This window comes from Delphinapterus leucas, unplaced genomic scaffold (genome assembly GCF_059928025.1).
Source record: "Delphinapterus leucas isolate spDelLeu-1000000601 "Yukka" unplaced genomic scaffold, BTC_Dleu_Yukka2 spDelLeu_asBTCV2_sq60, whole genome shotgun sequence".
In the NCBI taxonomy this organism is placed as follows: Eukaryota; Metazoa; Chordata; class Mammalia; order Artiodactyla; family Monodontidae; genus Delphinapterus; species Delphinapterus leucas.
Window position 1 is genome coordinate 1,002,607 of NW_028322269.1, and position 16,526 is coordinate 1,019,132.

A 16,526-nucleotide genomic window follows, 5' to 3' on the forward strand; every position below is an offset into this window, starting at 1 on the left:
TCTTTTTCTATTTACAGATGGGACTGAAAATTCCATGCTCTAAATTTCTTTCATCTATCATGTAAAACCATTCTATCCAAAGGCTTTGACTGCTATTTTAGAATAGGACAGTCCCAAACTGAAGGCACTCTTTCTTCTTGAGCTCTCTACTGTATATTAGATAGCATATCATCCTCAAGTGAAATTGTCCTAACAGTTTATTGTCTAAATTCCAGTTGTATCATGCCAGTATGAAAGCCACTGCGTCAGAGGGAATTAAAGTCTTTACTAAATTTCTGTATGGAAAATTTGTTTTAAAAGCCTTTGAATCACTTCTGCTGTAAGTGCCATCATTTCAAATAACTGTGTGCAGTGACTGAGATTTTTTTCTTTCTTCTTTTCAATAAATTACATTTTAAGGCACCATTCCTATTTTTTATCATTAATCCATTCAGCACAATTTACACAATCCTGTGAGTCTTTATGTATATAACATTTTGTTTCCACTGAACTTTTATGATACTTTCAATCACATTTTAATGAAAAAAATTGAGTGTTCACTTCTAGCTGATGCTGGTAGATTATAAACTGGGTCTAAGATCTTTCATTTGAAGTCAGCTGTTTACAGAATATTTTCTATGAGAACATAGGTGTGGCTGCAGAAAGGAACAAGTGTGGCAGTTGTGGGTGCATTAGGAATTTGAACAACCTAGTTATGCTGTTTACTTATGCCATCAGAACTTGTTTGGGCCCAATTCATTTGATTATGCTTGAGTTTATAACTAGGTAGATTAGATAACAATGATTTAAAGAGTTAGCACAGGACACACAGTAACAAAGTATTCGTGGTGAACTGTTTAGTGTCCTCCAAAACTCCAATGAGGAGTTATTTCTCAAAATGACAATAGTTGCTTACTCTGATATCTTCAAATACCCAGGTGAAATTTACTTTCCAGGGTTTGTTACAGGCTTCCCAACCAACCCAATCTGTCATGACTTTTTAAGAGCCTTGTATCCCCCAGATCACAAAACACAGGTAACAAGGTCTCTTGTACCACAGCTTAGACAATCTAGATAGCTATCAGTGGTTCTGTTTCTTATTAATTAAGTATATACATAGACATAACATCCAAACATGTATTTTTTGCCTTGAAAAATTTTTTAAAAAGCCATTTAACATTGGGTCTCCTGCCTTCTCTGTGTTAAGAAGTACAAGGTGAAACAACTTGTTATTCAATCTAGAGAAGGTTTGTCAACATACTCAGACTACTGGACCTGCAGGAAATTAATGGAACGTACAGATCACTATGTCTTCATAAAATGTATCTCCCAGCTTCTATCATCATGTCAGTTGCCAACAAATCAACAAAACACAGCTTCATGTGTTGTGAATCCTACAGGAATAAAGCCATCGATTTAATGAATGCATGATGAACTGTAGTGCAATAAAACAGTCACATTTTTTGTAGACTAAACTGTGATGCAAGACTAGAGTAGACTTGTCCTTAAAAACTGTCCTATGCGAAAGCAAGTTCTGTTTTTAAGATGAAAGAAAACTGTTATTGGTATTTTCTTCTTTTTCTTTAGTTTTTAAATCAGAATGGAGAAAAAATCATTTACTAGCTGTAAAATAAGTATCAGGAATTTATCTGATGTGTACCACATTAAAATACCACCTGTAATAGGTGCCATAACCTCATTAAATTTGAAATAATCTGTTGTTATTCTCCAGGAAGCTATTTCAAAGACCAAGTGGGGAAGTAGAATAATGATGTAATCCACTATCTTTTAGTCTTTGCATCTTTTAGTGTTTAACAGTTGTTGTAATTCGCACAGAGATGCAAAATTATTATTTTCTTATAGAAAAACCCACAACAATGGTTTCTATTTGGTATTTTTTGACCTCCTTACACCATACATCAGGGAGGTAATATGCAGATTAGACCAGTTGCTAAGTATATCCAGTCAAACTATACACTCTGAACTTAGGACTTATCATAAATGGTTTAGACTATCACTAGGCTTGAAAGGAGGCAAACTTGGGTGGCAACACAAATTATTGCTTGACTCAAAGAAATCTCAACATGAACCAAAGATTATCAACACAGTCTCCATTCCAAGTAATGAGTGGTAAGACAGAGCATGGAATCCAGAGTCTGTAAGAGGATCAGATAGTACCCTTTATCCAGGTAAATGCCCCAAATTCATAGTCTGAAGATAAGTACGAGGGTTGGAAATATGATGTTATAACATGATCTTTCCTGTAGAATTTTTACGTTCCCTTCATTCCAGGGATATAGATCCATAAATTGATTCTTATTTGTAAATAGCAGGTGGGCGTCACTCTCTCTAATAGTAGCTTGAGGCAGAGTTCTGTTCACCAGAATATTTTTGTATTTATATATCAAAAACCAATGTGATAAGACAGCCATTAATTTTCCTAAGGATATAATAATGAGCCTCACACAGAGATCACGTCTGGTTTGACCATTTCTCATGGAATAATTACGCCATTCACTATATCTCTGAAGTTTTAAATTATCACTTTGCTTCAGAGTTTACCAGTTATCACTTGGTTTGGTGACACTAGTCTCCTTCCATTTCCCCTGGGGTCGGATATACAATTTCAGTTACTTTGCACCTCCCACTCGAGTTTTCAGTCAACTGTCATTAGGCAGAAAATATTTTTATAAAAGTTTATTCTTCACGGAAAATTTAAAGGAGAGTCATTTATGCTTTGTCTATAGACACAGGGAAGTGATGGACCATTTGAACTAGGCATATCTATTTACAGATGTTTAAATGTTTCCATTTTGATTATGGTTACCAAACTGCCTTCTAGAGCTTGACAAATAACACAAGTGAGTAAAAGAAATGGCTGTGAAAAAATGGTGCTGACAGTGAACTGAAGAATGTATGTATTCCTCTTCTGCTACTCCTTCCAATCCATTGTTGACATGCAGGAGTACACAGGTCAAGTGTGACCAAATATTGGGAACTTACAGTTCATATCAAGGTTGAATCCTGGTTATATTGAAGCAAAAGTGAGAAGTGGGAAAGTAAGGTAACGATTAGCTACAATAAACAAAGAAATCATGATTTCATCATGAAAAAGAGGCACAGTGAGACTTTCAGGAGCATTTGGGATCTGGAGTTTCTCTAAATTTTCCATATCTTCCAACATATTTCACTTTCAGTAGTTGGGATCCTACTGTCCTAAATTTCACAAGACCTACTCAGTTTGAAAATTCAGGTAATTTTAAGCACTATAGATTAAATGTTTGTGCTCCCCCAAATTCATATATTGAAGCCCTAATCCCCAATGTGATGTCATTTGGAGGCGGCATCTTTGGAGGCAATTAGGTCATGAAAGTGGAATGTAGGGGCTTCCCTGGTGGCGCAGTGGTTGAGAGTCCGCCTGCCGATGCAGGGGACACGGGTTCGTGCCCCGGTCCGGGAAGATCCCACATGCCGCAGAGTGGCTAGGCCCGTGAGCCATGGCCGCTGAGCCTGCGCATCCGGAGCCTGTGCTCCGCAACGGGAGAGGCCACAACAGTGAGAGGCCTGCGTACCACGAAAAAAAAAGAAAAAAAATGTGGAATGTCTATGAGTGGGATTAGTGCCCTTACAAGAAAAGATATGAGAGAGATGATCTTTCGTTCTCTCGTGTGAGGATACAGCCATCTGCAAGCCAGGAAGGGAACCTTCATCAGACAAGATCTGCTGGCACCTTGATTTTGGACTCCTAGCCTTTGGAACTGTGAAAAATAAATGTTTGTTGTTTAAGCCATTCAGTCTGTGGTGTTTTGTTATGAAATCCTGAACTAAAACATTAATTTTATAATTCAAAAACTCCATCTTGGATTTTTTTTTCAAAAATATAAGCTCTATGGTCATAAGTGGTGAAAGATCCACTAACATAGAACCATGAGGTACAGAAACTTGGTTCTCTTCTGTCAGGAATCTTACGGTTCCAAGTGACATAAATAAATCTTATCTCAAAATAATGCAAAGAAGAAAGGAATTTATTAATTTATGCAAATAAAAATTGCAAGAGTAGAGTACAGTGGGATTTAGGAACTTGAAGGTAGTCATTAACACTTTTGTTCAAACTTCACCATCATTATTCCATGGACTGACTTACTTTGTAGACATGGGTAGCCCACATATCAGGGGTTTGTGATCATTCAGGTCCTATAATCCTAGAGGAAGTGATAATACTGCAGTTTCCCTGTCTATGCATCAATAGAGGAATGTTAACTTTTCTGTTAGGTTCAAGAACCTCTCCCATTGGAGATAAGGGATTGTGGTATCATGATATTCTTGGCTTGGAACATATAGTCACTTCTTCATCCAAAAGCAATTAAAATATTCTAGCTACATTTTAAGATATACCAAATTGCAATTGTAGAAGTTCAAAATTAAATTTTGTATGTTATTTGAGTTTTCATTATTTCAAAAAAATTTCTTCCATGGGGAATAAATTTGAATGTCTTCCCATTTGCAAGCTTTGCTCTTAATAATTTTAGTAAGGCAGAACTTTTTTGGTTCTCTACTTGTTAAATAATTTGATCAAAGATTTTCAGCTGATTTTTGAACAAAGTGTAACCAAATTTTGTACATTTCATTGTATTTGTTTCCTAGGATTGTTATAACTCAAAAACATAAACTGGGTAGCTTAAAACAACAGAAATTTATTTTCTCAAAGTCTGGAGGCTAGAAGACAGAAATCAATGTATTGGTTAGGGCTATCTCCCCTCTGAAGGCTCTAGAGATCCTTCCTTGCCTCTTCGGAGCTTCTGGTGGTTGCCAAGAATTCTTGGCATCCATAATTTGTGGTTGTATCTTATAATTACATCACTCCATTTTCTGCTTCTGCCTTCTCATGGCTATCTTTCCTCTGTGTATATCTGTGTATGTCTCTGTCCAAATTTCCCTTTTCTTATAAGAACCACAGTCATTGGATTTAGGTCCCATACTCTAATCCAGTATGACCTTATCTTAACTTGATTACACCTACAAACAACCTATTTCCAAAAAAGGTCACATTCACAGGTACCAGGGCTTAGGACTTGAACATAACTTTTGAGGGGAAAAAGTTCCATACACTATAGTCACTGATACAGAAAATTCAATATTTTTGTAGTATAGTTAGATCAATTTTCACATTGGTTCTCTCAAAGACTCAGGCATTTCTTTAATCTAACTTGTACTTATTAAAGAGAAAATACATTCTGTCATGTTAAAGTATTTCTTTAAATTCAATATCAACTTTGTTACAATATTTTATGTTTATTCATTTTGTGTTTATATGATAAACATTTATAAATGTCTACAACTTCTGCTTCTATTTAGATTGATTGTTTACTGAAATTTGTTTGGAAGCAATTATAAATTATGTATATGCCTGTACCCTATGTAAATGGAGGTAATGAAAGATGAAAGCAATGCAAGAACAACTTCACTACAAGTTGAAGGATAATCAGCAGGTGTGCTTTATCAGCACATAAGATTTTTCCAGAAAGGCTGTGCATACCGTGGGTTAATCTCAGCTGGTCTGGGTTGGCTGTATGTTTGTCTTCAGAGTTACTGACCCTTGGCCAACACTATGATACTTAATAACTGAAAGTAAATGGTATTCTGTAACCATATGTCTGTGAGTTGCTTCCAGCAGGATATATCAGCCTGTCAACATTGTTTAGTAATAGTTGAATATGGTTTGCACAAGATTTCAGTGGAATCTAGGAGTGGAGGAGCAAATTGGGGTTTGGCTTTCAATGGTTAAAACTAGTCATGTAACTAGAATATGCCTGCATGACTAGCTTATTGTAAGAGATCCTCACAACAAATATGTTTGAGCTTCCGGGTATTGAGGTACTTTGCACACCCTCGATTATGGTTTAACATGTGAATATGAAACATATCTTTTGCTACCAAGCAGTGGAAGGATAAATAAAGTTTGCTTCTTAGGTTTCAGTGCATACCCTTCTCCTGTTGTTGTACTCTATCTTCTGCCTGTAATAAAGCTGGTCTATTAATATAAACTGTTTGGGTCCTCTGAATTGTTTTAGCTATTAAAAATGGAAGGTGATTATTGTGTAATGAACACCTCTGAATAATATACAGAAAATAAAAGAAGGGAGAATTAATGTGCAAGTTCTCTCTTACCTCCTGCTTCTCATTTTAAAAATTTCAGCCCAGTGGGGGCTAAAACTATGCGTTTCACAGCAGCATTAACCAACTATTCCACAGCTTCTGAGGAAACCAGGTTTTATGCCCTAGAATGTAATTACATTCAAGTCCAAAAGCAAAGAATTGATTCTGCATTGGTGAGGCCCCAACCACAGGGAAAAGGAAGAAGGTAGGCAATGTACTGAGTGCCCACATCTAAATGAATTACCACAGAGTACTCATCTTCCAGGCTAAGGGAAAGAATTTCACTAATACCTGAGAGCACTTTCTCACATTCCCTATCAAGTTCTACCTTCCCTCAGATAACCAATAGTCTAGTTTATCTCATCAGATATTAATTGCTCATAGATTCTAATAAATTCTATTTATGGGGTTGTACATTCCACTATGTTTTGTGTCCAGTTACTGTCATTCAGTGTTATTTATATAAAATTCATCCACGTTGTTTTGTGTGACAGTAACTCATTCATGTTAATTACAGTATAATATCCCTTTGCATTGTATACCACAATTTATTTATACAAAATACTGTTAATTCACACACGTTGATTTTAGTTTGGGATATTAATAATAACGTTGCTAAGAATATTGGTTAAATGTTTTAGAGCATATATGTGTATATGTATAAATGTCTTTAGAGCAAACATATATAAATATATTATATGTATATTTATTTATTTATTTATTTATTTTGGTTATATACCTAAGAGTGAAATTGCTAGTCATAAGATAAGCAGATGTTTATCTTCGACAAAGACTAATGCAGGTTTCCAAGTTGCTTGTACCAGTTAACATTTATTTTAGCTCTGCTTTTCATTCCTTTTGTTTGTTTGTTTTTGCAAATACTTGGTATTACCAATTCTTTTCATTTCAGTCATTCTGGTGGTTGTGTCATGATATTATTCAGTATATTTAATTTGCATTTTTTTCTGAGGACTAATGATGTTGAGCACTTTTTCATATATTTATTGACCATTAAGATAACCTCTTTTGGTGAAGTGCCTATTCAGGTCTATTGCCTACATACTATTACATCAGTTGCCCTTGTTATTGAAATATGCCCAATTAAATTTTGAGCAAGTTGGGGACTGGATTCAGACAAAAAATTGTGCTTAGCCGTATCACATTTGGGATATTAATTAGGTACTCAGATGTGGAGGCAAAGAATGCAATTGCGTACGTGAGTTTGGGGTTCAGAAAAGAAGTAAGTTTGGAGACATACATGTGGAAGCTCTGAGCTCATGAATGGACTTAAAGCCTTGGAACTGAACAACATCAACAAAAGTAAGGCTAACTTCTAGGGTAGTCCAACCCTTAAAGTTTTGAAAAAGGAGAAAATGCCAAAAGGGAGACTGCAAACAAGTGGCTAGTGAGTTAAGAGAGAAACCAAGGGCTTATCAGGTTTAGGATTTCAAACAAAAAGAAGTGTGATATTTCAAAAAAGAAGGGTTGGTCAACTCTACGAAATAGCACTGAGAGGCTGGGTAAAATGAACACAGATTAGTAAGATAAAAGTTATTGGTAATCTTCAAAAAAGTGGTTTCCATAGGAATAAAATCTTGATTGGAGCAAGCTAATGAGAGAATAACAAGTGAAAAAATGGACACAGCAGTTTGGATACTTCTTTTATGATAGTTGTCATAGAGTAACCGAAGAACTGTCGAGGATGGAATTTTTCTTTAAAAATAGGAGATATTATGCCTAAGTACAGCTTGGACTTGATCCTGTGGTGAGGAACACATTGAGGATGCAGGAAAGATGAAATTAGACAAGTCACAGTGTAAACTCAAGGGGATGGAATTGTGTATAAAAATGTAGGATTTGGTAGACAGATAATTCATCATGATGAAATAATTACTCCACAGACAGAGACAATGGATATCAGAGCTTCACATAAGTCTGCTCTCTTGTGCATTAATTGCTAAAATCACATAACTCAGCTCATTCTGATTGTGATACTGGCTCTTGCTGCTCTGGTGTAAGTGAAGTCAGGAACATGGGGCAACCAGGAACACCTATCATGTACCGTGCAGTGCACTATTCACATTACAACTTCAATAAAACCCCTTAAATTGACTATTGTATAGATGTAGAAATGGAACCTCTTAGAGACTAACATGCAGCACCACTTAGCTACCACGTTATAGAGCTGTGATTCAGATATCACATTTGAAGCTTTTTTTTTCCTATTTATTAGGTCATAAATAAATTAGGTCATAAATTCCTAATTTATGACCATAAAATTTAACAACTAATGCTGAATACTTCTGAGAGTGAAAGGCACAAGTGTAATAGTTCAACTGAGATAATAGGTATAAACCAAGACTTTCTAGAGTATATGCAGCATATGATCACCCTATCTTTTCCTCCACCTTTTGATATCCTCTGGTATTCAATTCAAAGCATTCTATACAATTTCAATTTTTCCACGGCTATTTTTAATGCCAATAATAACTTTAAGTTAAAAATAAAGAGGCCAATTACATCTGAAAAATTATAATAAAGACAGGAAAGCTTAAATATGCCAAAGGATTAATTTATTGAAATGACTGGTTAGGAAAAAGATTCTTAAAGAAATAATAAACACAAATCCAGAAATTATTTTTATACATATTTTTGATATGTTTATGATATTTCCCACTTAAAGTTGAAATTTTGTTGAATTAAACTTTTGAAAATATAGAGTTTATAAGTCAAATTCAAATTAAGATGAATGCCATATAAAGCATAAAATAAATAAAGGAATAATTTTCATATTTTTCCATGTTGATTCATTTAAAAACTATTTTGGTAGCATGATGCAAGGATTGAAAAGTTGCCACATTTCCAGTCGCAGTCAATTCTGTGGAATAGAGAACAAATATAGAATTAGTTATATGGTATAACTCTTCATCTCTCCCCATTTGTAATTTTGGTGGGACTAATTCATAAGAGAAATTTTATTACAAATGCACCATGTTGTGCCCTATCTTGGAGGCATATAAAAGTTCCTCTAGGACCAAATATCAGCTCACTTGGAATTGTTTTATGTCTACTGGATCATGATCACAAGAGTATTCGCATCTTAAGAATCTCAAAACTATATTCTATTCCCTTTTTAAGCCTTATGTCTGGACTAAGAAACTGTATTTTTACTCATAAATTAAAAGACAATATATAAATTTTAACTGATAACTAATTGAAGTTCATAAAGCCTAAGTTAGAAATGTGAATGCAGTTGATCTTTAGAATAAGCTCTAACATATTTACATAAAAGTAGAAGAAATTATTTTCAGTTTTTCCTAAAAATGATGATAATCAAGCATAAGGATATAGGCAATTGAAAGAAAAATAATCAAATCTGTCAACAGCACATACATACAATTTTGAATTATTTGAAATATAAAAGATACAAAATTTCAGGTACATAATTAATAGTCAGTCATTGAGAATAAATTGATAATTAATAATTAAGTTGGTATATTGATGGAAGTTGGCACTATTTGGGGCTTATCCAGGAAAATGAAATGTAATAAGATATTAACTATAAAAATGATCAGTCTATCTCCAAACTCCTAAAGCTTACCAAAAGTGAGGAGGGGGCATTAATTTTGAAATCCTCTTAGACCTTAACAATTAAAAAATCAATGAATAAATATACAATTCACCTTTTGGCAAGAACACTTTCCCTAAGAATTTCATGAGTATTGAAATAAACACCTCAGTATTTTGCCCTCATATGCTCATATATCAAAAACAAGATGTGAAATGAGGCATGTGGGGAAATAATTGTGCACAAGCAAAACTTCAAAATTGTAGAAAACAACAAACTTTCTTAGGTTTGTTATTCCCAACCAAATGAGGTTATCAAATTTAATTCTGGCTTTAGTACACCTTAATCCTCTTTATCTAAATTATCAACAGACCAGTTAAATCATAGTCCCTGAAATTATTTCTTCCCAATATTCAGTTTCTTCTACATAGAAAGAACAATTATATCAGAATCTCCATGGGTAAGCCTAGACATTGAGATTTAGGTGTGTGTGTGTGGGAAGTTCTCCAGGTTATTCTATTTGTAGCTAGTGTTGAGAACCACTGATCTAAACTATACGCATTTTGGAACCATTCATTATTCATTTTTTCTTTTATTCTAGAGCTTTCAATTACTCTAACATCATAGAAACATCATGAGTGAAACAGCACAATTAGTAAATTTGGACTTACAATAACAGGGTAGAGCCCCCGGATAGGACCAAGTACAGGCTCCTGGTACAGCAGAAGGGCCTGGATGGGCATATCTCTCTGGAGGTAGGGCACCACTTGCTGGGGAATAGGCAGGACTTTGGGCTGAGAAAGGGACTGCAGTGGCTGAGGAGGAAACATGGGGGTAGGAGGAAAACGATGGGGAGGCTGGTGCATCAAGGACTGGAGCAGAGGCAGAGGAAGGTGCAGATTTTCAAGATCAGTGAGAGTCAGGCTCTGGCTTTCAATAAAGGGCTCTACTGGAGATTTAGGGAAGCGCATTTCTTTATGCTTAGGAAGGATAGTCTCCTTAGCTTTGGAGACTTCCATTATTTCAGGCTGAGGGAAAGGCACCACCACAGGGCGCTGAGCAAGAGGCAGGATGTTTTGTGGAAGGATAGGGTAAGGGATTGGCCCAGTGTAGGAATAGACTAGAGGCTGTGGCTGGGAAAAGTGGTGGATTTTATCCTGGCGTTCATCCTGGAAAGAAGGAAAAATAGTCTTTGCGTCTGTAATTCAGTTATAATTGTCATTCATGATGAATTAGCCTCCTCTCTTTTGAACAATAATTCAGGGAAAAGAGAGAAAGAAAATCTTTCCCTTACTTTGGTTAAGAAATTATTTGGGGTCCTGTGAAGATTAATGAGTAAAATGCCCACTAAGGGATTTCTCATTAAGCCACTTCCTTCATAGGTGAATCCACAGAGCCAAAAGCAATCAATGTTTGGAGATTTCAAGACTTGTTTCACCTTTTCCTGAGTTGCCTGCAGAGCTGTAGCTATATACTTTGGTCTTCAGAGGGTACAGAGTTTTCAACAATGTGTTGATAATAGTCAAAATTGTTTTCATATAATGAATGAAGATCTATTTTAAAAAGACTTAAAGGGATAACTCCAAGGTTTATTTTTTTTGTTTTAATGAAAAGTAAGTCTTAGTTTCTTTTTTTAATTCAAGGAATTATTTAACAACAGCAAACTTCTAGCACTACTTCCCTTGGTAGAAGGTGGTAATCTTGAGTCTTTAAAGAGGCATCAATTTGTAAGTTCATTTTGATTTAGCAAATATTTGGTGTAAGTTCCAGACAATCTAATTTCATTAGTAAAACAGGAAAGCTTAAATATCACAATAGAGTAATTATGTTACCACAAAAGTAATTTATTTACAGAATTTTATGTTGTTTCCAATCCTTATTTTTAAGCAAGCTCTGCTATTTAATAACTATGTGATATTGCCACACAACTGTGTACTCAATTGTTCTGTACCTCACTTCTCTCATCTGTGTAATGGAAATACTTTTAGGAACTTCACACATTCATAAATGTGAGTATAAAAGCTACAGAATGCTAATGTAAAATCACTGAATATTCACTGTGTGCCAGCTCATCAATCCTGGGGATTTATGAATATTCTCAATTTACAGGTGAAGAAATTGAGGTACAGATAAACTTGGAGCCAAGGTTATACAGCTGATAAATGATCAAATTAGGATTTTTGCCACACTGCTTCCCTCCACTTTTTCCTCACCATACCCATCTTGAGAATAAGGGGATCACAGTCCCCTATCCAGAAATGTTCCTACCAATGTGCACTCTTTGAATACAGGTATACTATTAGTAAAATGAATAAACTAATAGTTATTCTTAGGTATTTATTCTAAATTCTGGAAGCTGATTATGTTTAAAAATGTGTTTAAGTCTTTAAAAATATTTTCACCTTCTCAAAGTTTAATTTCTTCCACTGATGTTTATATTATTACCATTCTTTAGATGGAACATAATTATTATAAGTATGTTTTCATGTATTATGTTTCATTATAATTTTCAAAATATACTAATCATGAAAAAATTACCTCTGTTTGCTGCTGTTCCTCATGTTTAAACTTCTCAATTTTCTGCTAAAAAACAATTACACATAAAGAATTGTTAATATTTGTAAAAACCAAACAGGAAATTTTGAAAATATGTACATTTAAATATAATGGTTTTACCTCATTGATGTGCGTAACAGATTCCTTTGGAAGAAAAAAATAAAATCACGTTTAGTTTTAATGAACTATTCTTAGTTGTCAACATACATCAGAAAATGAAGACATTTAATAGGTTAATGTAGACATATTGTTTGATAATATCATTATTTTAATTGCTGAAACTTTATGTTACACTATTCTGAATAAATCTGTGTATAAAAGAACAGATGATGCAGTCAAGAAAGAAAAGAAAATTAGTGAGCATAATACCAAAAGAGGCATTTAACAGAAGTTAATTTCTCTTTATCACCCTGCTCCCTTCTTATGACAACAAATGATCTCTAATACCCTCATCTAGTTCTAGAAGAATAGTCATTGAATATATATGATAATAACCATTGATGCATTTGTTAATCATTCTTAGTTCCCTAGTTATGTTTAGGCTTCAAATGAATTGTAAGAAATACATACCCTCCCCTAAGGACCTTATAACCTTTGCAAAGAGACAAAGTATATTGATGTACCATTTAACTAAAAGGTGATAACAGACCCAAAAAAGAGTGGTGCAAGCATTAATATCTACATGACTCCCCCAGGCAGATTTAGGACTACACTAATTCTCACTGCCTCTTATTTACTACATTGCTATTACAATAACAAAATATGTCCATTTGCATGTCTCTCCACTCTTTACTAAGGGCATCCCTCTTTCCAGTGTGTACCACAGCTCCTAGTCAAAGTCTGATACAGAAAGTGCTCAATAAATGTCAAAACAGGGAAAGAGGTTAACATAGAGTTCAAGATAGAAAAGAGGACTGTATGTATAGTTCATCAAAAAAAAAAAAAAAAAAGAAAGGCACAGTGACACAATTTAAGTAGCAGACAAACTTAGAAACTGCTAGAATACTAAATCTTCTAGACATTTATTCTGTCTTTAAACATATACAGTGGAAATTTACATTAGTTACCTGTCAGAACATAGCTACATTGGCTTGACTGCCCTAATGTAATACAAAAAGAAAGTACAGTATTTTTTTGTTCTAAATTTGGGAAATTGCCTCCGAATGAAGGTTGTCTTACCTCACTGCTTGAAAGGCTTTTCACAGTCTGTAAAGGAAAAAAGAAATCAATAATCAGGTGAGTCTTCTACTAGATCATCAGAAAGTGTTATTACTTTATGGTTGGAAATTTTTCTCTGAAGAAAAATATCTTACCTCACCGGATACAATGAGTTCTTCTTTCTATAGAGAAAAAACAACACCATTTTAGTTCCCATAGCTAACCCATTATTAAACATTTTTCCTACCTAATTTTTACCTTCCTTATGGAGAGCTATTTCACAAATTTGAGAAATAAAAAATGTTATATGTCTTTTGAGAGACTTGTAATTGCTTTTACGGCTTTCAAATTTAGTACCTTTTTATTGGTAGATTTTTATTTTACCTTAATGAAGAGTCTTTTTTATGGGTAACAGAAAAGGAGTTATTTTAATTTGTATTGAACACTTTTTTATTATGATTATGAATATGTTTATGATTATTCATCTTCTGGAGTACCATCCTCTGTTGAATATACACAGGTAGGAATCAGCCCAGTTCCCTAGAGTAAGATATATGTATATTTCATCACTGGAATAAGATATATTTATCAAGATTGCACATGCACGCAATTGTATTTGTGCAATATTACTCATGTTTTTGTTCTTATGTGTGTTTCTTCTTGTTTGTCTGCTGCTTATTGGTCTGTTTGCTTTTCCTTTAGGTACTGGTGGCACAATACTGTAGAAGAATTTGACCCAGATTTGTGGTCCTATAGGATTCTGTTGAGATAGTGAGTGAATGTAAATGATTTTCTTAGAAGTCAAAAAAAAATCTGAGATCCTGCATTATTTATACATTTAAAATGTTGGTAATACTACATTCTGCAAATAGGCAGATAGTACTATTTCTTAGTTATTTCAAGATATTTTTCTGTACTTACCTCTCTTGCAAGGGCAAGAGCCAACAAGCAGGCAAGGATGAGGACCTTCATGGCTATTAAGTCCTGTGAATGGGGAAATGAGGAAATGGTATATTACTTGTCAATCTAAGGCATTTTATTATTTAGGTAGGATTACTTTCCTTTAAAAGAAACCAAAGGTAATGTAAAACAAAAATGTCTGGGGACTTCCCTGGTGGTCCCGTGGTTAAGATTCCATGCTTCCACTGCACGGGGTGCGGTTCAATCTCTGGTTGGTGAATTAGGATGCCGCATGCCACATGGCATGGCCAAAAAAAGAAAAAAAAAAGAAGAAAATGTCTGTATTGTAGAAAAAATACTAATAGAAGTTTTATCATATGACCAAGGTCAAAATCTACTATGGCTCCTTAATCTTACATACCAAGTTTATATTTCATTGCCAGCCATTCAGATATTTTCAGCTAACAGCCCTATCCTACTTTATTCGTTTTCATCTCATTCATGGTACTTATGAGGGCTTTTTAGAAAGACAGAAAAAAAGTTACAAATATTTACAGAAAGATTAATTAGTTGATTCATTTATTCAAAAATATTTATTTAGGGGCTTCCCTGGTGGTGCAGTGGTTAAGAATTCGCCTGCCAATGCAGGGGAGATGGGTTTGAGCCCTGACCCGGGAAGATCCCACATGCCACAGAGCAACTAAGCCCGTGCACCACAACTACTGAACCTGCGCTCTAGACCTGCGAGCCACAACTACTGAGCCCACGTACCACAACTACTGAAGCCCACACGCCTAGAGCCTATGGTCCACAACAAGAGAGGCCACCACAATGAGAAGCCTACGCACTGCAACAAAGACCCAATGCAGCCAAAAATAAATAAAAATAAAATTTAAAAAAATATATATTTATTTAGCACCTTTTATTGTCAGACACTGCTTAGGTGCTGGGATTTTAGCAGTGAGCAAAATATTAAGGTCTCAGTCCTGTTGGAGCTTCAGTTCTATTGAGAGGCAACTGATCAAAGAAAATGTATACAAAGAAGAAGATCATATCTTATTTTTATATTATTCATATCTTATTCATATCTTTATTTCCAATAAGACCACCATTTTCATTTTAGCATTTCTTTTATTTGCTCCACTTATCCAGACATTTTCTTGGACTGATTGGACTATCTCTTCTCTATGTATATCCACCTCTCAGTCTTCATCCCCACATGCCTAATGCCATCTCTTCTCATTTGTCACACATAATTTTAGAGATCATACACTCTGTTTATTTTCTCTCCATAAAAATGTGTACTTATCCCTTGATGATTTACCAAGGTGTCAGGTTCTTTGGTCCAATCCCCACTCTAGGCTACTTCTCCTTGGAGCATAACATAAAATAGGTTATCACTTTTCACCAAAATGTACTAAATGGTTGGTCTTGTTGCATTTCTATAAGTTCTTGTAAAAAATAATGTTTGTGTCACCAATATCCCTTGACACACAATCTTCAATCCCAGATTTTCAAACTAAATTAAGAAATTTTTTTCTAGATTTTTCTCATGGGTGCTAATTCTATATTAGTTTTACTTTACCTAACACTTCTATCAATTTCTAAATAACTTTTTATTGTCATGACTCAAAAAAAGAGTATGGTACTATACTAGAATTCATTACAAGTAGGGAGAATATTATTACATTTTCTTTATTTTATAATTAGCATTTTATATACAGATTTTCAAGCAAGAATTTTATTATTCACTAATATACTTTGAGCTATTCTTTCTTTCAGATCATATATTTCCTTAATTTTTGTTTCCTGGTCATCTCTGTCAGATCTAGAATTTTTGTACAAAGTAAAACACTTTGTTTCTTTTTAACTTAATTCTGTGTTTCATGTATCTATTTTAATATTTTTAAATAGTATAAACTAAATGATAAACTGGGAATTTGGATGTTCTAAACAATTTTGATAAATACACTCTTCTTCTAAAAATATTGTCCATTTCTTGACTACTCTATTTCTTGACTCAGTATGCTACTTCTATAAACTATTTGTTGGCTAACACTTTCTCAGTGAAGAACCTAGGGGTAAGATGGGAATAAAGACACAGACCTACTAGAGAATGGACTTGAGGATATGTGGAGGGGGAAGGGTAAGCTGTGACAAAGTGAGAGAGTGGCATGGACATATATACACTACCAAACATAAAATAGAT

At 34.4% G+C, this 16,526-nt stretch overlaps 1 protein-coding gene across 1 annotated transcript; it reads right to left on the bottom strand.

Annotated features, from left to right (window-relative positions):
- Positions 1–8,691: 8,691 nt before the first annotated feature.
- On the bottom strand, positions 8,692–16,084 carry CSN2 (casein beta). Its single transcript, XM_022561698.2, has 7 exons — positions 14,339–16,084; positions 13,573–13,599; positions 13,439–13,465; positions 12,380–12,403; positions 12,242–12,286; positions 10,375–10,872; positions 8,692–9,013 (listed from the first exon to the last, which is right to left on the bottom strand). The coding sequence occupies exons 1-7, from the start codon at positions 14,387–14,389 to the stop codon at positions 9,008–9,010; spliced, it is 678 nt and encodes a 225-aa protein (XP_022417406.2). The 5' UTR covers positions 14,390–16,084; the 3' UTR covers positions 8,692–9,007.
- Between the last annotated feature and the right edge of the window lie 442 nt (positions 16,085–16,526).